The sequence below is a fragment of the Diplotaxodon limnothrissa genome, linkage group LG22 (assembly GCF_057381915.1).
Source record: "Diplotaxodon limnothrissa isolate DT_005_m linkage group LG22, D_limnothrissa_male_GT1.1, whole genome shotgun sequence".
In the NCBI taxonomy this organism is placed as follows: domain Eukaryota; kingdom Metazoa; phylum Chordata; class Actinopteri; order Cichliformes; family Cichlidae; genus Diplotaxodon; species Diplotaxodon limnothrissa.
In genome coordinates, this window is record NC_140616.1 from 17,942,957 (window position 1) to 17,968,615 (window position 25,659).

Here is a 25,659-nt window from a genome sequence, read left to right on the forward strand (position 1 = left end):
TGGATAAGAGCTCCAACAACACTGGCTGAAATCCAGCCTCAAAGCACGGTAGAGTATCCACGCTGTGTTAAAGACGGCTATAGACATTCACTGTTGTATCTCTCTTCGGACCTCTTCCATGCATATTTCAAATTTGGATTCATTACTCCATAAGACATATTACAGCTGATTTCTTTTTCCAGTCAATTTCTTGTGTAATTTGGCACACCTCAGCCTTATTTTTCTCTGTTCTCCTTCCTTAAGAATGGCTTATTAACAGCCACCCTTCCAACTCAGATAACTTTTGATGAGGTTTCATGAAATGTTTACAGCACTTGAGTTACTCGCCACGGCCATCCTAAATGCTAAAAACAAGCCAAAGTCGAAATGTTGCTGAGCTGACCTGTGGTATGCTATGTCTTCTAAAGCACGTATAATGTAAACAGAACTGGTCTTTGCACAGAAGCCTGTGGAGCTTCATAATTAACCTCAGTGTGTGAAGAGGACTCTCCATTTAATAATAGCTGTAATAAAATGTTCTGGCCGACGGTGTTAAACGCTGCACTTGGGTCTAGCAGGGAAGATTTCAACTTTTCAATATGAATGAAGGCTGAAAACTGATTAGATTAATGTCTGATGATCTTTTCCGTGCTTCTTCAAGTTTGTAACACCAAACATATTAAAGGATGATGTAAGGCTCACAGGAAGAGTTTAATTAGACACACATTTACTATTTTTCTTTATACTCTTTCTTTCTTGACATGTTTAATATGATTACTATCAGAGGAAAAAATGAACCTTGTGTAGTCTAAAAACTTTTTTATTTAATCAAACTGTAATGTTGTTGAACTCTGACGGACGTGTCTTTTAATCTTGTCAACAAATCCTTAATCATCTAAATCTGCCATTTATCATCTTGTAAAATGTTCCCTCTGCTTCTGTTGCACATCTCCCCCCCCGACACTCTCTGCTTCACCAGCCCTGTGCAGGTGGTCCAACCCCTGCCTGCCTCCTTAAACTGGGGTGTTTAAATCTCTTTACCTCTGTTGTGAACTTCACACAAAGTTTGTGGTAACAAAATCAAACTGACGAGGATCTCGTTTGAAAAACACACACACTCACGAGACAAAATAAAAACAGACTGCTCAAAGCAAAAGCAGAGCCCTCACAGCTGGTAGTACAAACACAGTGACAACATGCGTATTAGATACCCTCAGTGCCAAAAGCATAAATATGAAAAAATGTGATCACCAAGAATATCCTAAAAATGGCATTGAGGTGGGTGTTACAGTAAAGAAAAAAAAAAGTAGCCAAATTTTCATCGGAAAATGTTGAATTTTAGTAAAAACAATGCTCTGTAGTTTGATACTGTCGTTACAGACAAAGCAGATGTTTAAAGCCTTTGGACGCACATTTGAAATGCACTCATTCTCCTTATCAGCTGGAAACATTAAAGCCGTAAAATGACTTTTTCAAACGGATAAAAACTATTGAACAAACAGCAATGTTGAGCCTGTTCCAAAATTTGAATGTACATGTGTTGAAGGTGCGGGTCTTGTTGAATTATTAAACATACTTTCTTTAATTTTTCGAGCCACAAAAACAACAACTTTTAATTTTCTTCTGCTTGAGTCTCGGCCTCGGGTAGCTCTACTTATCATTGCTCAGTCAGTCGTCTGTTTGTGCTACTTTTTTTCAAGGAGCAGTGGATTATTGGTAAGGGTGACTTTATGTGTTTAGCTACTTAAGTGGAAGTACTGTGGAAAGTTTTACCTTACATACATAGATCTACCAGTACAGCTTCTGAGGTAACTGTTTACAAAATGTTATAATCTATTCAAAGGTTCTTTGCAATTTTACATTGATAAACATTATCCTTAACACATTTGGCCCACATAAAGTACTATGGCCATCACACGGTCATTTAGAATTGTTTAAATAACTCGTGTCTTAAGTCCTTCCATCAAACAGAAAATTAAAAAAAAAAAAAAACATGGTTCACTTTTACATCACAAAATGTTAGAAATATAAGCCGTTCATAACAACCTGAAAGGTTGGGAGTTTAAAATGCAAACCGATGGAAGCAGAAGTAGAAGACTATAATGTCTCAGAGCACACGGTGTCTATTAATGTGTAGACATGTATAAATAAGAGCTTAATAAAGATGCTTAATTTCTTAAGAAATAAACAGGTGGAGTGATCTTTATCAAAAGTGGATGTTGCATCTGTGGCTAAACCCCTGTACCCAAAAAAACTTTAAAAATCTACTGTGTGTGAGGCTGTGTAAGTAAAGCTTGCCCTTCACACCTGCGTGTAATAAACCATTTGTTGGGGGTTGTGGATTTGGCACCTCAGCATTGTGAAAGTGGGGAAACATGTTTCTGGCTGTGCATAAGATTTCTGCTTACAACTTAGAATCTCAGTTCTAAATGAAATTCAGATGTTTTTTTAAGTATGGCTAATGTATTAATGGACTTCTAAGGCACACACACACACACACACACACACACACACACACACACACACACACACACAAGAACAACACAGAGAAGAAGAAGAGGGGGTCGTTTTACTACACATCATAAAAACGCAATCATTCATCTTCCAACTGTATCTTTCTGTTCTGGCTTTAGAGTCATAGGTTGTTTACTGAGCCGTACTTTGGGAGTCATACTGTTGTGATACTGAGGAGAAAAGGGTAAGGTTTGATAGACTAAACCCTTACACACATAACTTGAAAAACCTAAAGAGTGTGTGAGACTGCTAGCTGTGTTGTTCAGCATTAAACTCATCTACAAATGTGTTAGTAAAGAGCGACTTGTACTTCTGTCCCATTAAGCAACGGTTTAACAAATTTCACTGCAAACTATAAAAGGAATCTGGATTTATATAGAACATAGTAGTGATGGATTAAGTGCAGGAAACACTAGTATAAGGTGTCTATTGAACAAATCTCCTTCAGCGTTCAAAATGACCAAAGTGAGGCCTACAGGCGTTTCTCTCGGTTGGTTGTGTTCAGGGAAAAAGCAGCTAAATACACTGAGATTGCTCCCCATTGTTAGTGAGTTAACTCTGGATATCTGTAGGTTTTGTCAAACTTGGAGTGAACAAAAGCAGAAAAACAGTAAAAGATGCAGACAGTGAAAGTCTGGTTTATTTCATGAACACAATGAAACATTTTACAGTCCACAGAGCAAAGTAGCATACATGATAAATAGATACACATAACATGAGAAGTAAAACTCGTCGTCTTACCACATGTTATATTCTGTAAACTTAAAATAACCACAGAAATTAGAGTTTAGTGTTTTAAAGTCATTATTAAAAACATGAGTCAACATTACTGAAGTGACGCTTTAACGATGCGTCTTATCACCGTGTTTATGATGATAAAACATGTTCTCTCGTTAGTAGTTGTCTGCGCTGTCACTTGTCATGAAAATGTCCAGAGCCAGGGTTCCTCTTTAATCACCATTGATCATTAATAGGGTCACAAAAGATTTGTCACATTATCCCCATAAACAAAATGCTTTTATAGAAATCATTGTGATACAAATATTTAGATTCTTGATTCACAATGTGCATGAACTCAAAATCTTTAGAGGTTCATATTTATAAAGTATCGCAAATAATACATTTATACCATTGTATGAGCTACTTCTTGTAAAAACTGATTGAAAAAAGCTCCTGTCGTGACCTTCCTTCTGTGAGGACACACACACACACACACAGAGAGAGAGAGAGGGGGAAGATCATTAGGATTGGAGGCGTTTTTGGATTTTCACTTATTGTTGGCTTTACAGTCACATAAAATTCATTCCAATTTTTTTGCCTTTGCTTCAATTAAGGTGTTTCTTTAAATCTACAGCAGCTTCCTTTTCAAAAAGTTTACTGACATAGTAAGGAAGTAGCTAGGGAACTCAGTAAGTATGAGCAACAACAGCTTAGGGACTGTTTCTACAATAAAGAGGAATTCATCATCATCTGCAGTTCATCAAAAAAAAAAAAGTGCCATTAAAAACAATTCAGCAGATCCTCAAAGTATGGATACAATCTGTTTTCAGCTGTAGAGGTACGCTTCATGTACTTATCAACATGCAGTTTAGAGGCTTGCATTAGAGTGCTTTGGTACTTGGGCCTCTTTTATTTAGCACGGTTATACCATTGTGTATTTAGCTATATAAATATGCTCAAGAGTCTATTGTATGTTTGTCATGCAATTAAAAATTCAAAAATATAATTTTTAAATCAGTAACTTTGCAAATTTAGAGGAAATGTTTTTGGATAACAAATGTGTCACATTTTCAACAGGGTTTGAATAATCAGCGTTAACACAGAGACATTTATGCGCTGGGTATAACAGACATCCTTACCTTGGAGCAGAGAAACACGGTGTATTGTTGCTTTTCTCTATTGTATAAGCAGCGCCCGACTGTCAGAAACGCTCTGTGCGGGTAGCAAAGTCGGATCCGACGCACATCCAGGAATCCGTGTGAAAGAAAGGTCTCGCTGCAGCTAGGCTCTCAGGATAGTCAGGCTTTTATTTATATTTGCATTCTGGTGCGTTAAAGCAGCCTCTGTGTCCCGCTTGGATCCTCATTCCGAAAATTCAGATATTTAAATAAAATGGTGAATTGGCTAGTGATGAGGAGCCACTTAGATCCGTAAAATGAGGTTTGATTAAATTAAACTCTTATGAACAGCTATGAACTCTACCTCTCTGCTGATGTGTTCCAAACAAGCAATGTTTTCTACACGTCCAAACTGTGTGCTAACTACCTCACACCGCTGTGTCTGGGATCCGAAAAAACAAAAAGTTAAAACGCTATACCTTGCGGCAGTTGTGAAGTGCTGAGGAAACTACTGTGTGTCTGATGGGGTGTTTTTATATAGGTGGACTTGGTTTCAGTTGGCCTCTGACATGATAAGATAAAATAAAGGAAACTGATTGTAATGGAACTACAGTGCTGGGATGCTCTTGATAAGGGAGCCTCTTTTATTGTTTTATGACTTGTTTTGCTGACTGTTGAGGGCCTAACTGTAACCAACTCTGTCTAACTGTTGCAGAGTTAAGAATCTGTAGTTTTTAGAAGTAACACAAGAAAAGTTTATTTCTAAAGGAATACCTGTTGTTTGTGGTGCTCTATTTAAAACTATTAGTGTCATGAACCAAAGTTCAGCGCACAAGCTGGACCCAGAAGCAGAGCCAACACACACAGGAGTACGAGAAAATAAACTTTATTTTAACTGAAGGTGTCCCGGGAGGGTAGAAGGAAAACATGCGTGAAACTCGAGAAACCAAGGGACCGGGAGATGAGTCGCGCAGGAACGCCGAAAACGGGACTGTGGGAGGCTGCAACAGAAAAAGGACAAGAATTATTGGGGCGCGGGGAAATAGCAGCATACGTGGGGGAAGAGTATGAGTCTTACGGTGACAGCGGGGCCGTGGGAGCCGGAGGGAGGGGTGAGGGTCCGCGCTAAATTTGCAAAGTTACTGATTTAAAAATTATATTTTTGAATTTTTAATTGCATGACAAACATACAATAGACTCTTGAGCATATTTATATAGCTAAATACACAATGGTATAACCGTGCTAAATAAAAGAGGCCCAAGTACCAAAGCACTCTAATGCAAGCCTCTAAACTGCATGTTGATAAGTACATGAAGCGTACCTCTACAGCTGAAAACAGATTGTATCCATACTTTGAGGATCTGCTGAATTGTTTTTAATGGCGCTTTTTTTTTTTTGATGAACTGCAGATGATGATGAATTCCTCTTTATTGTAGAAACAGTCCCTAAGCTGTTGTTGCTCATACTTACTGAGTTCCCTAGCTACTTCCTTACTATGTCAGTAAACTTTTTGAAAAGGAAGCTGCTGTAGATTTAAAGAAACACCTTAATTGAAGCAAAGGCAAAAAAATTGGAATGAATTTTATGTGACTGTAAAGCCAACAATAAGTGAAAATCCAAAAACGCCTCCAATCCTAATGATCTTCCCCCTCTCTCTCTCTCTGTGTGTGTGTGTGTCCTCACAGAAGGAAGGTCACGACAGGAGCTTTTTTCAATCAGTTTTTACAAGAAGTGTAGCTCATACAATGGTATAAATGTATTATTTGCGATACTTTATAAATATGAACCTCTAAAGATTTTGAGTTCGTGCACATTGTGAATCAAGAATCTAAATATTTGTATCACAATGATTTCTATAAAAGCATTTTGTTTATGGGGATAATGTGACAAATCTTTTGTGACCCTATTAATGATCAATGGTGATTAAAGAGGAACCCTGGCTCTGGACATTTTCATGACAAGTGACAGCGCAGACAACTACTAACGAGAGAACATGTTTTATCATCATAAACACGGTGATAAGACGCATCGTTAAAGCGTCACTTCAGTAATGTTGACTCATGTTTTTAATAATGACTTTAAAACACTAAACTCTAATTTCTGTGGTTATTTTAAGTTTACAGAATATAACATGTGGTAAGACGACGAGTTTTACTTCTCATGTTATGTGTATCTATTTATCATGTATGCTACTTTGCTCTGTGGACTGTAAAATGTTTCATTGTGTTCATGAAATAAACCAGACTTTCACTGTCTGCATCTTTTACTGTTTTTCTGCTTTTGTTCACTCCAAGTTTGACAAAACCTACAGATATCCAGAGTTAACTCACTAACAATGGGGAGCAATCTCAGTGTATTTAGCTGCTTTTTCCCTGAACACAACCAACCGAGAGAAACGCCTGTAGGCCTCACTTTGGTCATTTTGAACGCTGAAGGAGATTTGTTCAATAGACACCTTATACTAGTGTTTCCTGCACTTAATCCATCACTACTATGTTCTATATAAATCCAGATTCCTTTTATAGTTTGCAGTGAAATTTGTTAAACCGTTGCTTAATGGGACAGAAGTACAAGTCGCTCTTTACTAACACATTTGTAGATGAGTTTAATGCTGAACAACACAGCTAGCAGTCTCACACACTCTTTAGGTTTTTCAAGTTATGTGTGTAAGGGTTTAGTCTATCAAACCTTACCCTTTTCTCCTCAGTATCACAACAGTATGACTCCCAAAGTACGGCTCAGTAAACAACCTATGACTCTAAAGCCAGAACAGAAAGATACAGTTGGAAGATGAATGATTGCGTTTTTATGATGTGTAGTAAAACGACCCCCTCTTCTTCTTCTCTGTGTTGTTCTTGTGTGTGTGTGTGTGTGTGTGTGTGTGTGTGTGTGTGTGTGTGTGCGCCTTAGAAGTCCATTAATACATTAGCCATACTTAAAAAAACATCTGAATTTCATTTAGAACTGAGATTCTAAGTTGTAAGCAGAAATCTTATGCACAGCCAGAAACATGTTTCCCCACTTTCACAATGCTGAGGTGCCAAATCCACAACCCCCAACAAATGGTTTATTACACGCAGGTGTGAAGGGCAAGCTTTACTTACACAGCCTCACACACAGTAGATTTTTAAAGTTTTTTTGGGTACAGTGGTTTAGCCACAGATGCAACATCCACTTTTGATAAAGATCACTCCACCTGTTTATTTCTTAAGAAATTAAGCATCTTTATTAAGCTCTTATTTATACATGTCTACACATTAATAGACACCGTGTGCTCTGAGACATTATATTCTTCTACTTCTGCTTCCATCGGTTTGCATTTTAAACTCCCAACCTTTCAGGTTGTTATGAACGGCTTATATTTCTAACATTTTGTGATGTAAAAGTGAACCATGTTTTTTTTTTTTTTAATTTTCTGTTTGATGGAAGGACTTAAGACACGAGTTATTTAAACAATTCTAAATGACCGTGTGATGGCCATAGTACTTTATGTGGGCCAAATGTGTTAAGGATAATGTTTATCAATGTAAAATTGCAAAGAACCTTTGAATAGATTATAACATTTTGTAAACAGTTACCTCAGAAGCTGTCCTGGTAGATCTATGTATGTAAGGTAAAACTTTCCACAGTACTTCCACTTAAGTAGCTAAACACATAAAGTCACCCTTACCAATAATCCACTGCTCCTTGAAAAAAAGTAGCACAAACAGACGACTGACTGAGCAATGATAAGTAGAGCTACCCGAGGCCGAGACTCAAGCAGAAGAAAATTAAAAGTTGTTGTTTTTGTGGCTCGAAAAATTAAAGAAAGTATGTTTAATAATTCAACAAGACCCGCACCTTCAACACATGTACATTCAAATTTTGGAACAGGCTCAACATTGCTGCTGTTCAATAGTTTTTATCCGTTTGAAAAAGTCATTTTACGGCTTTAATGTTTCCAGCTGATAAGGAGAATGAGTGCATTTCAAATGTGCGTCCAAAGGCTTTAAACATCTGCTTTGTCTGTAACGACAGTATCAAACTACAGAGCATTGTTTTTACTAAAATTCAACATTTTCCGATGAAAATTTGGCTACTTTTTTTTTTCTTTACTGTAACACCCACCTCAATGCCATTTTTAGGATATTCTTGGTGATCACATTTTTTCATATTTATGCTTTTGGCACTGAGGGTATCTAATACGCATGTTGTCACTGTGTTTGTACTACCAGCTGTGAGGGCTCTGCTTTTGCTTTGAGCAGTCTGTTTTTATTTTGTCTCGTGAGTGTGTGTGTTTTTCAAACGAGATCCTCGTCAGTTTGATTTTGTTACCACAAACTTTGTGTGAAGTTCACAACAGAGGTAAAGAGATTTAAACACCCCAGTTTAAGGAGGCAGGCAGGGGTTGGACCACCTGCACAGGGCTGGTGAAGCAGAGAGTGTCGGGGGGGAGATGTGCAACAGAAGCAGAGGGAACATTTTACAAGATGATAAATGGCAGATTTAGATGATTAAGGATTTGTTGACAAGATTAAAAGACACGTCCGTCAGAGTTCAACAACATTACAGTTTGATTAAATAAAAAAGTTTTTAGACTACACAAGGTTCATTTTTTCCTCTGATAGTAATCATATTAAACATGTCAAGAAAGAAAGAGTATAAAGAAAAATAGTAAATGTGTGTCTAATTAAACTCTTCCTGTGAGCCTTACATCATCCTTTAATATGTTTGGTGTTACAAACTTGAAGAAGCACGGAAAAGATCATCAGACATTAATCTAATCAGTTTTCAGCCTTCATTCATATTGAAAAGTTGAAATCTTCCCTGCTAGACCCAAGTGCAGCGTTTAACACCGTCGGCCAGAACATTTTATTACAGCTATTATTAAATGGAGAGTCCTCTTCACACACTGAGGTTAATTATGAAGCTCCACAGGCTTCTGTGCAAAGACCAGTTCTGTTTACATTATACGTGCTTTAGAAGACATAGCATACCACAGGTCAGCTCAGCAACATTTCGACTTTGGCTTGTTTTTAGCATTTAGGATGGCCGTGGCGAGTAACTCAAGTGCTGTAAACATTTCATGAAACCTCATCAAAAGTTATCTGAGTTGGAAGGGTGGCTGTTAATAAGCCATTCTTAAGGAAGGAGAACAGAGAAAAATAAGGCTGAGGTGTGCCAAATTACACAAGAAATTGACTGGAAAAAGAAATCAGCTGTAATATGTCTTATGGAGTAATGAATCCAAATTTGAAATATGCATGGAAGAGGTCCGAAGAGAGATACAACAGTGAATGTCTATAGCCGTCTTTAACACAGCGTGGATACTCTACCGTGCTTTGAGGCTGGATTTCAGCCAGTGTTGTTGGAGCTCTTATCCAAATTAATCAAATTATGGATGTAGAAAAGTTCCACCAGATTTTGATCGACCATGTAATACCACGTAGTGTCTGATTGGCTTCAACTTCATTTTTCAGTACGACAATGATCGCAAACATACTGCCAATGTAGTCAAAGTATGCCTGGATGAAACAACGCATGAGTCATGGATTGATCTCTCCAGGGTTCGAACCTCAAGATAATCGAAGCAGTGTGGGATCATCTTGACAGAAAACAAAACAAAAGGCAGCCAGCATCCAAAGAAGAGTCTCAGATGTCTTTCAAGAAGACTGCAGAACTAAGAAATTACAAGAAAGCTTACCTATTAGAGTTTAAGCTGTGTTGAAGAATGAAAGGCAGCTTTAACTGGACAAAAGGGGAAAAAAATCCCACATTGACAGCTAACTCAAGAGACAAAAAGCATTAGAACTCAAGTCATTACCTTACTTAAGGATAAATAAGTTAATTAATTACATTAATGCATAAGCAGAAAATAACCTACAGTAACTGCTTTGCGATATGGAAGTGCAAAAGACAACTGAAAGGGAGGATAGTTTCTATATATGTGGTTTCTATTAAGGGACAGAGGAACGATAAGAAACGATAAGAAATCAAGGACAAGGAGTGTGGTGTAGATAAGTGAGGAAATCCGATCATTACTACAAATTTAGTTGAAATTTAAATATTTTAACTATGGTGTGTGAGGTGGGCCCCTGGGTGCCTCCTGTGAGGGCTGTCTGTTTTCCACATTCTGCAACGGTAAAATACGACTTAGAGGCGGATATTTGTTTTACTTTATGGGCAACAGTTGTTCTTGCTGTTGACAAAACTCGCCTCATGGTTGACTCTGAGAAAAAAACTCTTTCCCACAGAGGGGAATAAACTTATTCGAATATGAGCTTTTTTCCACTAAGACTTGTTTTATGGGGAGATGTACGAAATTATTTACCGGGTTACAAGCAATGATAATATCGGATGTTGACTCCTCAGCGTCATCATTTTCTATCTATTGAGAAAACTTATTGTTAAAGTATTGAAGAAAAAAACTCCTCCTTGGCCCGCGGTGTGTGTGTGTGTGTGTGTGTGTGTGTGTGTGTGTGTGTGTGTGTGTGTGTGTGTGTGTGTGTGTGTGTGTGTGTGTGTGTGTGTGCCTTCTTGCGAACGCCGTCTGTTTTCCACATTCTGCAACGGTAAAATACGACTTTGAGACGGATATTTGTTTTACCAAATGGACAATTGCTGTTGATAAAACTCGCCTCATGGTTGACTCTTTCCCACAGAGGGGGGTGCTTTAATAAACTTATTCGAATATGAGCTTTTTTTTTCCGCTAAGGCTTATTTTAGGGGAGGAGATGTACGAAATTATTTACCGGGTTACAAGCAATGATAATATCGGCTGTTGACTCCTCAACGTCATCATTTTCTATCTATTGAGAAAACCCATTGTAAAAGTACCCGCGGTGTGTGTGTGTGTGTGTGTGTGTGTGTGTGTGTGTGTGTGTGTGTGTGTGTGTGTGTGAAACAAGATCGCCTGTCGCTGCAATTATGGTTTGTTTTTCAGTCTCTCAAAAGGAAAAGTAGTATTCACTAAGGGATATTTATTCGTTTTTTACACATAGGCAGCCTGTAGGTTACAAGCGGATAGAAAGTTCTTCTTTTCATCACAAGCTATGGTGTATCTTAAAGGTTTTTTACAGCGTCTGTATTATAGGAAAATAAAATACTATTGAAATCTCTACAGGAAGTCACTCTTTATTTCCATTACAAACGCCGGTGCAGCTTAAGAAAGTAAAATTACACCCGCTATTGTAAAAAAAAACAGAGAAAATTGTCATAATATTGAAACAGAATTCAGACTATGAGTTTGCGGAAAACTAGCTGCCGCTCTGTCTCTCTATACATCACAGAATCATCTGCTGCATCACCGCTGTGCTTAGGGAACATGACGCATCAGGTCTGACAATGACTAGACACTTCCGGAGTATTTCCGGTAGGATCGAGGCCTTCCATAGTAAATATGCTGTATTTGAATATGTCATATTCAAAGCCTTCTTCTTTGGGAGAGCAGATCTCATCGGACACAGGAGCGCTGCTGGGCTGCAGAAGGAAATCCATCCTGTGTGTCTGTGACTTAGAAATTGTGACGGACTCCTCCTCTCTGCTTTTTATTCTCCTCCCCTGCTGCAGACCCTCCCTCTAAAAACTTTTTTTCCCCAACAACAGATGGCGCTCTTCCGGAGGTTTCCCCCCCCTCCCTTCTCAGGATGCAATTCGACACGCTTAGCAACAGATGGCGCGCTTCCGGGGTTCACCCCCCCCCCCCTTCTCCGGATGCGATTCGTCACGCTCATTACACACTTCCGGGGGGGAGGGGGGGGAGGTCAAAAGGTCGTGATTAGGGCCATCAATCACTTCGGATTAAATTTTGTCATAAACTGTATGGGATTATCTCTCTCCCGTGTAAAAATGAATAAATATCCCTTAGTGAATACTTTTCTTTGAATACTACTTTTCCTTTTGAGAGTCCCTTTTACAAGGGACTGAAAAACAAACCATAATTGCCGTGACAGGCGATCTTGTTTCTCACACACACACACCGCGGGTCAAGGAGGAATGAGACAGCGGTAGAGTTTTTTTCTTCATTACTTTTACAATGGGTTTTCTCAATAGACAGAAAATGAAAATGATGACGCTGAGGAGTCAACAGCCGATATTATCATTGCTTGTAACCCGGTAAATAATTTCGTACATCTCCCCATAAAATAAGCCTTAGTGGGAAAAAAAAGCTCATATTCGAATAAGTTTATTAAAGCACCCCCCTCTGTGGGAAAGAGTTTTTTTTTCTCAGAGTCGAGTTTAAACCATGAGGTCAGTTTTGTCAACAGGAGGCGAGCAAGAACAACTGTTGCCCATAAAGTAAAACAAATATCCGCCTCTAAGTCGTATTTTACCGTTGCAGAATGTGGAAAACAGACAGCCCTCCCAAAAAAGGAAATTGGACACCCCAACTCTCCCGACTGCACACACACACACACACAAAACAGAGACCCGAAGGATGAGAAGAAAAAAAAACCCTCTCTAACTGACAATACAGATGCAGCGAAAAAACAGATGCCTCGCTAGACGAGGATAAAATGAGAGAGGGGAGTTAAAAGAGCCGTTATCTGCTCAAACCCTACTGTGACAGTTCTACCAATCGCGAGGAAGCATCCGAGAATATTATGTCAGCATTCCGTTCAAACAACACCGCCGATCAGAGCGCCAGGGCCATCTCGCCAGAAGTATTCGTACCTCACCCCGGTAAGTCTTTTTTTCTTTACGACTTTAAATTATATATCAACAGAGATGTCAATAATTTGATTACTTTCTTTTTGATTTCTACATCAATGATTTCACGCAAGTGGACTACGGTGCGATTAAATAAGTATATATCATTTTTTAAATAAGTTTAGATAGACTTTTTTTAACGAAACTCTGTTACTTACAGAAGCTATCGATAGCGCGGTGAGTAGCAGCATAAATCCGGCCGTTTTCCGAGGCGATTTAGACGCCATCCTCCCCGCAGAACCTCCGCCGCCGCCGCAGCGAAAAGAAGAACAAGAAGACGACGTTATTTTCGTCTCCGCATACCAGGAGAACTGCGGAGAAATAAGTTTTAAAACCGAAGGTAATCAATTTTTCTACAAAATAACGTATTCGAAAAGCCGAGTATGCTATACCGCCCCTCCCGACTTGGAGTGGTATAAAGTGTGCTAGAAAGTTGTTTTTAAAAAAAAAATCTTTTTCTTTTTGTTTTATTTCTCGACAGCCGAGATTGAGAATATACCTATTCAAACCCCCGCTACAGACAATCGGACGGAGGAGCGAGGTAAATAAAAGTTTTTCATTCTCAAAAATAGGAAGGAGGAGAGACACAATTTGTTTTCTTAAAACTTTTCTCTCTTCTGTTTTATTTCTCGACAGAGACCGATACAGAAAATCAGGCGGAGGAGGAATCGTCCAGAGCTCCTCCTCCTCTCAGGAGACTGAGAGGTAATTGACGGGGGATGAATCGACCCTAATAAATAATTATGTTGTATTAATAAACTTCTCCGCTCTATAAAAAAATGTATGTTTTAAAAATACATTCTGTCTGTCTTTTCTTACAGGTCGACGGCTACATCGTAAGAAGAGAATCCTTGGAGACCTCGCTTTCATGTACGCCATAACAGTCTGTGCATATGCATCAATATATCGACACAATGATCTGTAAAGTAAAGGGATGCAAAGTAAAAGCATACACATGTAAAAGTCTGTGAATTAAGAAATAAAGAAAATCATGTCGGAAGAACGCAGCATTCCTGACGCTTTGTTGGAAGCCGTGGCAGAATTGAACAGAGACGTTGATCATATAGCCCCACCGATCGACCCCCTACAGCCTTTAGAAAACGCTTTGCAAGCCCTGCTTCAAAACATTGAAAACGAACGGCGTGCCGGTGTTGTGCCAAAAAGTGATTGTCTGCCAGAAACTGATTGCCGTCCGCGGGAGCGCGCGCAGCTGCTTAAAGCTGTAGCGCCCGGATTACTTGCGTTGCCAGCTACTTCCGTGCAACTGATATAACGGGCGGGGGGGCAAACAAACACATTTATGCCTTTGTTATTAGGCAAAGGTATGCATTTATGAAACTTCAACGTTTCTTGTAACTGAATTATGACGCTTTTCAGAACGTTGCTTTCGGTGTGTAGCGCAGTCACGAATGACTACACGCATCACGATGGAATAATTAATGCCTACAGGTTTAGTATGTCTACTCTCGTTGTTCATATTTGTTATAAGACTGTCGAATAGTAGTTAAAACAATAAAGACCGTTTGTGCCAGTATCACCATGACTCTTTCTTGTTAGTTCAGAATAACGACTGAGAACATGGCATTTTAGCGCTACCAAAAAGTGATTGTGGCATAACTCGTCACTGAGATACTATTTCTGCTTCAGACTTGGTGGAAGTCATTCAGATGGGTCATATGTCAAATATTATATCTCCACCAGTCCCTTAGAACTGCTGAATAACTTTTAAAGGGACAATAATACCTATAATTTGTGTGTGTGTGTGTGTGTGTGTGTGTGTGTGTGTGTGTGTATATATATATATGTATATATATATGTATATATATATGTATATATATATATGTATATATATATGTATATATATATGTATATATATATATATATATATATATATATATATATATGTGTGTGTGTGTGTGTGTGTGTGTGTGTGTGTGTGTGTGTGTGTGTGTGTATACATATTTTCATACCTTAAATGCTCGAATCCAATTTGTGCAGGAATAGAACTCTATTGTGCAAAAATATCAAAACTAATGTGGTCTGACTTTGTTTTGATCATGAAAAAATTTCAAGGACGTTTAATCTAAACAATAAATAAATAAATAAATAAATAAATAAATAGAAAATTCAAACAAGTCAACATCAGTTGCAACGAAACGCCACTTGGTAAAGACCACAGGTGGCAGTAGAGTCTAATGCACTCTACCTAACTGTGGAGAGCTGGAGCTGCCCGTCTCTTTTTGAAGTCTGGCCTTGTTTGTGAGGACCACAGTGGTATCGTGGTCAGACAGAAAAGCCTGGAACTCCTGCTCCACCTCCATGATGTGAGAATCTTTGTCCAATTTGTGTTCCAGAATTATCAGCTGTTTAGGAGCTCCAGGTCCTAACTATAAAGGGTGGCAGCATAGAAATGAGTGATTGCTACAGCTACCGCTGGTCATTTCAGATCTAAATGACCAGTATACTGTCCTTGTCACCAAGGAAAAACTCCCTTTTAACACGAAGAAACCTCTGACAGAACAAGACTCAGGGAGGGGTAGGCAGCCAGGCAGTGTAGTTCAGACAGGCCATGAAGTCAGGCTCAACTGCAGATCAGCTTCTCTGTATCCAACAGGTGAGAATAATATAGGCAGTGCTATTTAAGTTGCTATTTTAGCCTGCCACTGTAGATGCACATCTGCAAACTCCTCTCCACATCCTGTCTCTCATTTAATCTGTTATATTCTGTGCCGGGTTCTGCTGATGTTTTTTTTTTTTTTCAATTAAATGTTATTTATATTGCACCAAATCACAACAACGGTTGCCTCAAGGTGCTTAATATAAAGCTCCAATAATATACGACCCCGATGAGCAAGCTCTTTAGCAACAATGGGAAGGAAAAACTCCCTTCCATCAAGAAGAACCTTGTGGCAGAACCAGGCTAAGGGAAGGGCAACGATCTACCGTCACGGGTTGGGGGTGAGGGGCGGGAGACAGGCAAAGACATGCAGAGCCAGAGATGAATAATAACCCAGAATTAAATGAAGAGTGGTATATAAACACGTTGGTGATGCCTGATTCCATCATAATGAGGGTGGATTCAGGGTCACCTGCACATTTAAAAAACAGAAGTGGAACCAAAGTGCCTTAGAGAAAGACACATTTAAGGTCAAAATACATGAAAAGCCTAAAGGTGTGCTTTGTTGTGTTAACTAATCATCCTGCAAAGTGAGAACCATGCTTTTACAGTGTCTGGTGGTTCAGCTCTTTCACCGCATCGGGGAACTCAATGGCAATAAATGACTCAGTCATCTCATAAATTGTGAGGCCCTGTTCTCCCCTACATAAGCTGCCGTTAAAAGTATCGCTATTGGTTTTGGTAATTGGTAATCTATTGCACAATTTGATTATCTCACAGCACATTTACAGCAGCGATGCGGGCGGCGCATGTGCGGCGGTCACTTTAAGACCTGCGAGCAGTAGCGTATTCGTTGTCAGGACAACAAATAAAGACAAAACTGGCCCGTGTGTTTCCTGCAGGACCTTTGAGAGTAGAGGCAGAGAGCAGTGGGAGCTCACCTTGATAAATAACAAGAGATACTGCACAGCACAGGCTGAATCAGGTGTAATTTTCAGGCGCTAAATGGAGGTAAAAACTGTTCCGCCTCTCGACTGATAAGTGACGCGGGGTATGACTCATATGGTCGCATGAGGGTTGCCAGGTGAGATCCAAGATCCTGCACTGCAGAGAGATCCGCCTGTTAACGTAAGATTCTTTCCAATTATTGATTGTTATGGAAATATTGCACGATGCACTCCTGATTCATTCGGCCATCGCCACCAGACTGCCAGCTTTCAGAGTCTCCTGATCTCTTCCAGGAGTGATCAAAGAGCCTGGTGATGATTACTGAATGAGCACGAGCACGAAGTGAATGGAAAAAATGAGCAAAAAATATGAATCAGCAAACATCTCCGATGTGGAAGAGCACATTTCTCTGAAGTATGACATCAAGAAGAGACTTGGAAAAGGGGTGAGCAACTTTTTCTCTCTTTTTAATTTAGTGGAAATGAACTTGTTTGCTCAGGCTGTACAGTTACTAACGAAACTCCAAGTTGCTGTTTGAGCAAACCGAAAAAAAAAACAGTTTCACTGCAGTCTTCTTTTTCTTTTGCAGTCTCTAACTCTTCTGCCTTCATGTGCAGTAATTCAGTTAAAGTTTCCTCTGCACTTAAGCCTTTAAATTCCTGAAATTCTCCAGACTTACAGTTCTCAGTGGATACCAGTGTTTTAAGCAAGAGGTTTATTTACTTTGGCAGCAAGAAAATAAACTCTTTCTTTGCAGATCAGCTGGTGTGTGAGGACACTTGTTCTCTTTAGAGTCCAGATCCCTTTTGTTTTTGTTTTTCTTTGTCTCCAGTAGTTTCCACAGTTCTAAAAACAGCCCGGTTTCTTTCCACCGTTTGCCCCAGGAGATTATCAAGTTGTTGCTCTGCTTCTAAATAGCCAGCTGATAGCTGCCACGTAGAAACCACATAACTGGCTGGACATGCTGAGGGTGGCTTTGACTCATGTTACCCACAGCTGTTCAACCTGTTGCACCTAGGCAGCATCCTACACCTGCACTGTGATGCTGAACAGCTCTGATCAGATGACTTCAGATGCATTCAAAAATCATAATGTGGATGTATTTTATTTTATTTTAAATATAGCTTCAAATACCAGGTTTAAAAAATGTCAGTGTATTATATAGGTCTGTTTTTCTGCAGCTGTTTGATTAAAAAAAGAAGAAGAAGAAGAAGAAAAAAGAAAACACATCCCCAGTGCTCTTTCCTCCACGTATCATTAGAGTGTATTATAATCTCCTGCCTCACTGCTGCCTCTGTTATGCTTGGCTTCACTACGCTGCTCACACCCTGCTATCACTGAAGTCAAAGAGCTCATGTCATCCATGTTTTATTCAATATAGAGATCAAGAGTTTTTTTTACATGGTGCATATAGTGGATTTGTATTCTTGATGGAGTGAAGATTAGTCCAGCAGGAATAATACACAGTTTGTGACTCTACATAAACAGCATATTAGCTGGTTTTAAATACATGCAAAAATCAAAATTATTAATGAATATAGGATTAGCTGCTGGTAGAAGAACTACTTAAATGTATGATGTCAGGCAGGGTTAGTTCGCTGTATCCTACTGGTAAGACTCATAAGGGCAGTAAAGCTGCATTACCCTGCCCACTATAGCTGCACATCTGCAAACTGCTTTCCAAACCACATCCACTCAGAATCTTTCTTCTTTGCTGGGTTCTTGCTGATGCTCTTTCCGTCTTTTATTTTCCATGTATGCACATGGAGCTGTGGGGAGAGCAAGTCCACAGTGCAGATGGGAATAATTTATAGTTACTTAAATCTGCAGGAATAAGTTATCATTTTGACTTACAGTGGTCCTAACTGAACTCAGATGCCAGTATTCTCATATTTTGATTTTTATAGTTAAAATCTTGCACAGGATATAAGCCCAATCCTGTAGGTACAAGAAGCATCCTGGTGACGTGTTACTTGCGTTTTGTGTTTGCCTCAGGCCTACGGCATTGTCTGGAAAGCAGTTGACAGACAGACTGGCGAGATTGTGGCTGTGAAAAAGATCTTTGATGCCTTCAGAAACAGGACAGATGCCCAGGTGTGTACCATGTGATCTGCAGTAAGTGGAACAATGCTGTTGTTCTAAAGCAGGGATGTCAAGTTCATTTTACACCATGGGCCAGATACAGCTCACTTTGATCCTGAGTGGCCTAAACAGTGAGACTCCCCTTTTTGTGCGTGTAAGAAGTGTAGCTACACATTTAATCCCCGAGATATGTTAATATAAGAAAAAGAAGTGGAATTTCAATAATCTCGTTTTCAGGACACAATAAAAAAAATGCTGCTGTAACAAATGAAAGAACTCTGTCAGCATGACCCCTTGGGCCTAAAAGCGGCTTCTTATTTTTCCATAATTTTCTTTTTAAGTACTTGAAATTAAGCATTTCCTGCTTGCAGTCTTTCAAATGTCCACTTCATTTTGACTGAAAAGCAATCATTTGAATAAATTGTTAAAGCAAAAGTAGAAGCAGCTCTACTTGCTTCACGATTGTCATGCCACTTCTTACATTTTGCTTGTATCTCATCCTGGGTATTACATGGTATTAATTTCCTCCTTTATCTGTTTAAAGACAAGTTTAGTAAGTGTTTGCATAGGACAGGTGGCTTGTGTGCACCTGATTTACAGCTGCATATTTCCTGATCATGACCTCAGTGTCTTCTTTTTTCTTCTTACAGCGAACGTTCAGAGAAATCATGTTCCTCCAGGTAACCAAAGTATTTATTATGTTCCTGTCAAATAATCTTAACACTTTTCCAAATCACTGTCATGTCTTTTAGTTCCATTTATGAAGACTGAAACAACGATAATGTCAGTCTCAGTCTCACCGACTGTACTGGATCTCTCTACATGTAAATTACCTTTAGTTGAATTTAATAATATTCTACAACTCGACCAGTGACATGTTCAGTCTGTTAGTACTCCACAAAACTGTTGCATATATATAATATTCTTAAGAATCCTTGTGAATTCTTTTTGAAATATCAAAATAAGTAAACAGGGAATGTGTTTTTCCATGTTGTTTTTATAAATCACATAAATGTTTCCCTCCTTATCTGCTGACCTACCTTCATGTGACCTTCCCCTGCTGTTTGCACAACCTTGTCACAAAACCATTGCCAGTTATTACTGGTCAAACAGTAGCCAGAGTGTGAGTTTTGTGTTTGAGAGTAAGCATGTTTACCTTTTCTTTTTGTGTGCAGGAGTTTGGAGGCCACCCCAACATCGTTAAGCTTCTAAATGTCATCAGAGCACAGAACGATAAAGACATTTACCTCATCTTTGAATATATGGGTGAGTGTAAAGCCCAGCTCATCATCTGAACTTGTAACACAGCAGCATGAGGAAGGCCCCGGGGGCTCTTAGTAGCTTAACCTGGCACTGAAAAGGTGTGTGTGTGTGTGTGGGCTTCTGCTTCTCTTGGCTGGCTGTGCTGTCTTACTGCTGAGTCCACAGACTGCCCTCCCTGTCTATGCAGTCTAATCCTTGACAGTACTGCAGCATTACAGTGCAGACTCCCACTGCTTACATTTCATTTGATTTCAGCCATGCCGTTGCATTAAAATTAGCGTGTGTGATTTCATAGAGGATTTGTATGTTCAACAACACCGTAGATGGTTATCTTTATAACTAATGATTATTTAGAATTGGATCATTACATAAACACCCATAACAGGTTTTTTCCTGTTTCTGCTTTTGTACCAGATACTGACCTGCATGCAGTGATAAAGAAAGGCACCCTACTGAAAGACATCCATAAACGTTACGTGATGTACCAGCTCCTCAAAGCCACGAAATACCTGCATTCAGGAAATGTTATCCACCGGGACCAAAAGGTACAGCAGATGGAACAGATGTGAGAATGTGAGAAGCATGCTCTTATTTGGATTAGAAAAATCCCAAATGAATGCCTGTATCATGCATGTACAGTGCACTTTTGCTCTTGTCACATGTTAATGTTCTAATTATTTTTTCTTTGTGGCCTGTGTAAAACTGTGGCATTTCCTTATCCTATGCAGGTTTGTGCAGTAAACTCTGCTGAGTTGACCTCACAAAATGGTCCTTGGCATCACAAAATAGTTTTTCATCCCACATTTTCTGCTCACTGAACATTCATATTCACATTTTCATCTTTTAAGCAAGCACTGGAAACCTGAGAAAATTCTCTTTGGTAAGAATGTTTTTTCTTGTCTGTTTCCCACAGCCGTCCAATGTGCTCTTGGACTCTGACTGTGTTGTCAAGCTGTGTGACTTCGGCTTGGCCAGATCGCTCAACCAGATCCAAGAGGACAGTGGGAATCCTACACTGACGGAGTACGTGGCCACACGGTGGTATCGAGCTCCCGAGATCCTGCTGGGATCCACAAGGTACCCGATTGTGTTGAGCGTCTGCTGCTAACGCTTGTTTTTCACTGACAGAAATGAGTCTAAACGTTAAATTTAGGCGGTGCTTCTGAATAATCAGCGTATTTTCCAAAGGTACACTAAAGGCGTGGACATGTGGAGTCTCGGCTGTATCCTGGGAGAGATGCTGCTGGGAAAAGCCCTGTTCCCTGGGACATCCACCATCAACCAAATAGAGAAGATCATGAGTGCCATTCCACATCCCAGCCCAGAAGGTGGCTTCACAAAAGTCCAGATTAAATGTATTTAACTGCTTGACATTTTACTTTTACTTTGGATTGATTAAATATGCCTTAATTTTCAGATATTCTCGCAATCAAGTCAGAATATGGATCCTCTGTCATACAGAGAATGTTACTAAAGTAAGACAATATTTTATGTTTGCAATTTATGTTGTGAAAATCATAAAATTATTCATCAAATGTCTGTTTGAATCTGGTAATCTTAAATACTAACCCCGCGTTTTTTGCCCTTTATTTTTATGTGAGTACACAGTGTGTACAGTTAATGCGTGGCCTCAGCTGACCTTGTCACTCTTAACACAGAGCTAGGTTAACAAATTTCCTCCACTTCAGCATAAAAACTAGAATTAGAGCTTACAAGTGGAAGCAAGGCTGATTAAATACTTAAGGAGCAGAAGTACTGATGCAGCAGAACAGTAAACTGAGCAACAGCAGGTGAAATAGGCCACAGAAACTGAAAGACAGATCACTATAATAAACCCCTGTTAATTATTCTTCTTCATCTGTTCATCCTTCACCAGACCACAGGTGCCTTTGGAGGATCTTCTTCAGCCTTCTGTGCCTCCCGATGCTCTCGACCTGTTGAAGGGTTTCTTGGTTTTCAACCCAGACAAGCGGCTAACTGCAGAGCAAGCCCTCCAACACCCATACTTAGCCAGGTATTAAGGATCAGACTGGCCCCTGGATTAGGAGCTGTGGTCAAATTTTATTCTGTTTTCTTGTTGCTCAGTTGGTCAGATTGAATAGATTTGTGTGTTATTCCCCTTGTGGTAAATCTGTAATCTGTAAATGGTTTTTATGATTTTACTGTCATTATATGTTCATGTGTGCTGTCATATGTTTATAAGTGTGCTATCCATTTCTGAAGATTTCACAATCCAGCCAAAGAGCCAACACTGAACTACGACGTAGTGCTGCCAGTGGATGATGACATCCAGCTATCTGTGGTTCAATACCGCAACAAACTATATGAGGTACAGTGTGACTTATAACTGAGTTTGAGTACTGAGTACATCAGATTACTTTGAGGTATACTACAAAAAACTACTGAAAAAGCTCTGTAGGCTGTAGGACCCTTCACACAAACATGCAACTCTGCCTGCTTCACATAGCAAGACCGAAAGAAGCAAATGTAAGAAAACAATACAGTTTCAAAATTTAGAAATACATTTCAAAAAATGAGTCAAGAACAAATGAAATCCCTCACAGCATAAGAATGTGCTGTAACGTTGTTCCAAATTAAGAATTTAGGGCTTTCAGCTTGCTTTTCTAAATATTAAGACATAGACTGTATATAAAAGATGGACATAGTTACTGTGCCATCACACAATTAGTGAATTTAGTCCCAAGCGAAATCCTCAAGCTGAGCATTTTCAGTCGGATCATGAGTTGTATTATATTTATTTATAAAGCAGGCATGATACATATTAACATTGCTGCATGTAAACAAATGCAGCTGATGAAATGTACAGAGGACTTTGTGGCACATTGAATTTGGAGATCTTATTCATGGTTAGGCCTTAAGACACAACTATGGAATTATATTTATGTCAAAAGCTGCGTGCAGTAAAAAAAATGTAATCAGGAGGAAATAATTTACTTTCGCGAGCGGAGGTGTTCATTGCCACTTGCAAGATGAATTTACTCACATGTAAATTCAACAGCACAACGAAGCCTTCACACACAGGAGAGTTTCTGGTGTGTGAGCGATGCAGCAGGTTCATGCTCTCAGGGGTAACTCTGCTCTCAAAGCTCGAATCTGCTCACTTTAATAAACGGACTTTTGACAGTTTTGAACGCGTCACAGAAAAACACTTTCAAAGGAGTGCTGCCTCAACCTCTGTGATGGTCAGGTTCAGGTTACTGCATTAACCTGAGTTACACTGTGGCAGCAATACAAGAGCTGTTTTAATCCATATTTGTTTTCACTGCATTACTTTAATGCTGAAGAGATTTTGAAAACCGAAAGATTCCAAGGCAACTTCTGAAACATCTGGCTTTACTTCAGTTTCAGTATAATTCAATACATCTACTGCAATTATACAATTATTCCAATGTTCCGGTCTCTGCTGGTCATTATAAAGAATGCGTTGAATTGGGTTCACTGTGCTTATCTCTTTCAAGAAGTCATCATTTGATAACAAAAGGCAGACTGTTCCACAGTTTAAAAACAAAAGGTGGCTTTTCAGTGCTTCATTGGACACACAAGGTAGCTTTAAAACAATACCTGTGTGATCATGCTTGAACATTCATGGTCTCTGAATTTTCTATACAAATGAGACAACTGGAAGTTAATCAAACTAGTTAAAAATGCTAGAGTCTGTATCTTTTTTTAACCTGCAGATGATACTGGAGAGGAGAACTAACCAAGGGATGTTGAGGTTGATCCAGCCAAAGGAAGGAAGCTGTGTCAGCAGCAGTGAGAAGCCCAGTGTGAAGTGTGATAAAGGAGTGAAGAGCCAAGTGGCTGCAAACAGCATCAGAGATGGTGATGATGAAAGAAAACCAAAACCTGAAAAAACTGACGAGACGACCCATGCGCCTCCATGTACAGGAGTTGGCAAAACCGAGGCGGTGAATGCATCCACCCCACCTGCAGCAGAGAAGACGAGCCCTCTAGCTGGCCCTGGCATAGGAAAACTTACATATAACCCCATCACACATGCCCCAAGTATGAGAGTTTATTTTTTTGGTGTAAAATATGAAACCTGTCTTTTTGTTTAAAAAATGGTGGGGTTTGAAAATTCCTGAAAAGCATAATTATTAAGCCATCAGAAAGTCAGGTATTTAATGAGCACAGTACAACAGCTGTGTTTATACTGCCTCAAACTCTTGTTTTCTTCATTCAGATGTCTTTGTTCGGAGTCCAGGTGGTCCTCCTCATTCCTACCAATCCACTACAGCCAGCAGGAAACCAGTGGGACAGAGCAGCTACAGTAATGCAGTTGCATCACCAACAGAGGGCACCAGCGCTGGTGTAGTAAGCGTCAGACCTCAGTCCACTTCAGCTTTGTTTTCCTTTAGTGATGTAAGCCTTGTTTCTTTTTGTACTTACCATTTGTACTTTTCTCTGTCTCCTCACCCTACTTCTGCTAGTCGATGGACCAGATTCTGCAGCGTGGTCGCTCAGCCCCCGTGGCCCATAACCATTCCTTTTCCTCGTCCCTAAACCACACCCAGAATAACCCGTTAGTACGCAAAGATGAGACATCCTTGTCTTCTGGGCTTTACATCACATCAGCACGTCTGGTCAGTCCACTACATCCATGTAAAATATTATATGAAAGAACAGATGCAATTTTTAAAAAAATGAAGTGACTTTTAAAACATTTTTGAGGATTTAATAGATGGCGATTATTTTGAAACTTGGTGGCTTTAGGGGCAAGAAAAGAAACTTGGTCACTGTCACGTGTGTCTGACCAGGTTTAATTTTTTCTTCTTCTCATGCAGAACCAGCGCTCCACCACTCAGGTGCATGAGGCCCGGCCACCACCGCGGTTCAGCAAGAAAGTGTTTCAGACTAACTGTAACGTGGCAGCAGCTGGCGACCCACGAGCCAAACTAGGCAGCTATTCGCAGGCCTATGGCACCATCAACAAGACTGGACTGGACAGTCTTCTTCGGGGCCGCCCTTGCAACCAGTGACTGCTGTCATACCTGCAGTTACATAGGGGTCCGGTGCCACATGTGTTTAAACACACAACAAAGTTTGCTTTGATCTCCTTCAGACTAGGACTAGAAACGATTCTGAAAGGCAGATCAAACAAACATCTCTTATGTTACATTTAGATTTTACCCATGGATACATGAATTTATTCACTGTCTGTGACTATATATATATATATATATATATATATATATATATATATATATATATACATATATCAATTCTAGGCGTTAATACCAATGTATGAATATATGTAAATGTGTGTATTTTTTTTAAAAAAACTTGGAAACCTTTTCTTAGAAGGCTGGATTAGCCTGTCTGTCTGTAGAGAGGCTCTGTATTAAAGTGCATATGCTAAATAGTAAGTTTGAGCATTTGTCTCAGGAGCGTCTGTCGGTTTAAAATAAGCCCTGGTGTCTCATGTTGACTCTGGTCTAGAGGCTTAATGTTTTAATACTACATTAGGAACATTGAACCAGTGGTTTGGGTGCAGAATACTTGCAGATACATGTAAAATATGCAAATAGATGGTTTGGTGAATTCATTATATCTAATAAGTGATTATTTTTCATTTGTGAACATACCAGCAAGAATTCTACTTGTTGTTCTGATGTGTACAGAATTTTATAATGTTTAACACTGAATCACTTAAATGTCTATGAACAATTTCAGGTGGAAGAACTCAGACTCTCAGTGTCTCTGTAAAA

At 39.4% G+C, this 25,659-nt stretch overlaps 2 protein-coding genes across 3 annotated transcripts; both read left to right on the forward strand.

Moving 5' to 3' along the window:
* The first annotated feature begins 12,740 nt into the window (after positions 1–12,740).
* On the forward strand, positions 12,741–14,014 carry LOC146609747 (uncharacterized). 2 transcript variants are annotated; one of them, XM_085346748.1, is made up of 5 exons: positions 12,741–12,993; positions 13,181–13,360; positions 13,502–13,561; positions 13,657–13,725; positions 13,842–14,014. In XM_085346748.1, exons 1-5 carry the CDS (start codon positions 12,915–12,917, stop codon positions 13,943–13,945), a joined length of 492 nt encoding a protein of 163 aa, XP_085202874.1. In that variant the 5' UTR covers positions 12,741–12,914; the 3' UTR covers positions 13,946–14,014. The 2 variants fall into 2 exon arrangements, with proteins under 2 accessions (XP_085202874.1, XP_085202875.1); XM_085346749.1 differs by having other exon boundaries at positions 13,184–13,360.
* A 2,548-nt stretch (positions 14,015–16,562) lies between these two features.
* mapk15 (mitogen-activated protein kinase 15) lies at positions 16,563–25,021 on the forward strand. The gene is made up of 15 exons (XM_085346021.1): positions 16,563–16,765; positions 16,879–17,030; positions 18,581–18,679; positions 19,318–19,347; positions 19,843–19,933; positions 20,345–20,475; positions 20,844–21,007; positions 21,119–21,258; positions 21,348–21,405; positions 21,807–21,944; positions 22,154–22,259; positions 23,629–23,956; positions 24,135–24,265; positions 24,382–24,534; positions 24,736–25,021. Exons 2-15 carry the CDS (start codon positions 16,932–16,934, stop codon positions 24,928–24,930), a joined length of 1,863 nt encoding a protein of 620 aa, XP_085202147.1. The 5' UTR covers positions 16,563–16,765; positions 16,879–16,931; the 3' UTR covers positions 24,931–25,021.
* The last annotated feature ends 638 nt before the right edge of the window (positions 25,022–25,659 follow it).

Coding starts and splice junctions, on each gene's coding strand:
- LOC146609747 (XM_085346748.1), top strand. CDS start 12,915: ATGTCAGCATTCCGTTCAAACAACACCGCCGATCAGAGCGCCAGGGCC. Junction 12,994..13,180: donor AGTATTCGTACCTCACCCCG/GTAAGTCTTTTT, acceptor TGTTACTTACAG/AAGCTATCGATAGCGCGGTG. Junction 13,562..13,656: donor CAATCGGACGGAGGAGCGAG/GTAAATAAAAGT, acceptor ATTTCTCGACAG/AGACCGATACAGAAAATCAG.
- mapk15 (XM_085346021.1), top strand. CDS start 16,932: ATGGAAAAAATGAGCAAAAAATATGAATCAGCAAACATCTCCGATGTG. Junction 19,934..20,344: donor CCTCATCTTTGAATATATGG/GTGAGTGTAAAG, acceptor CTTTTGTACCAG/ATACTGACCTGCATGCAGTG. Junction 24,266..24,381: donor AGGGCACCAGCGCTGGTGTA/GTAAGCGTCAGA, acceptor TACTTCTGCTAG/TCGATGGACCAGATTCTGCA.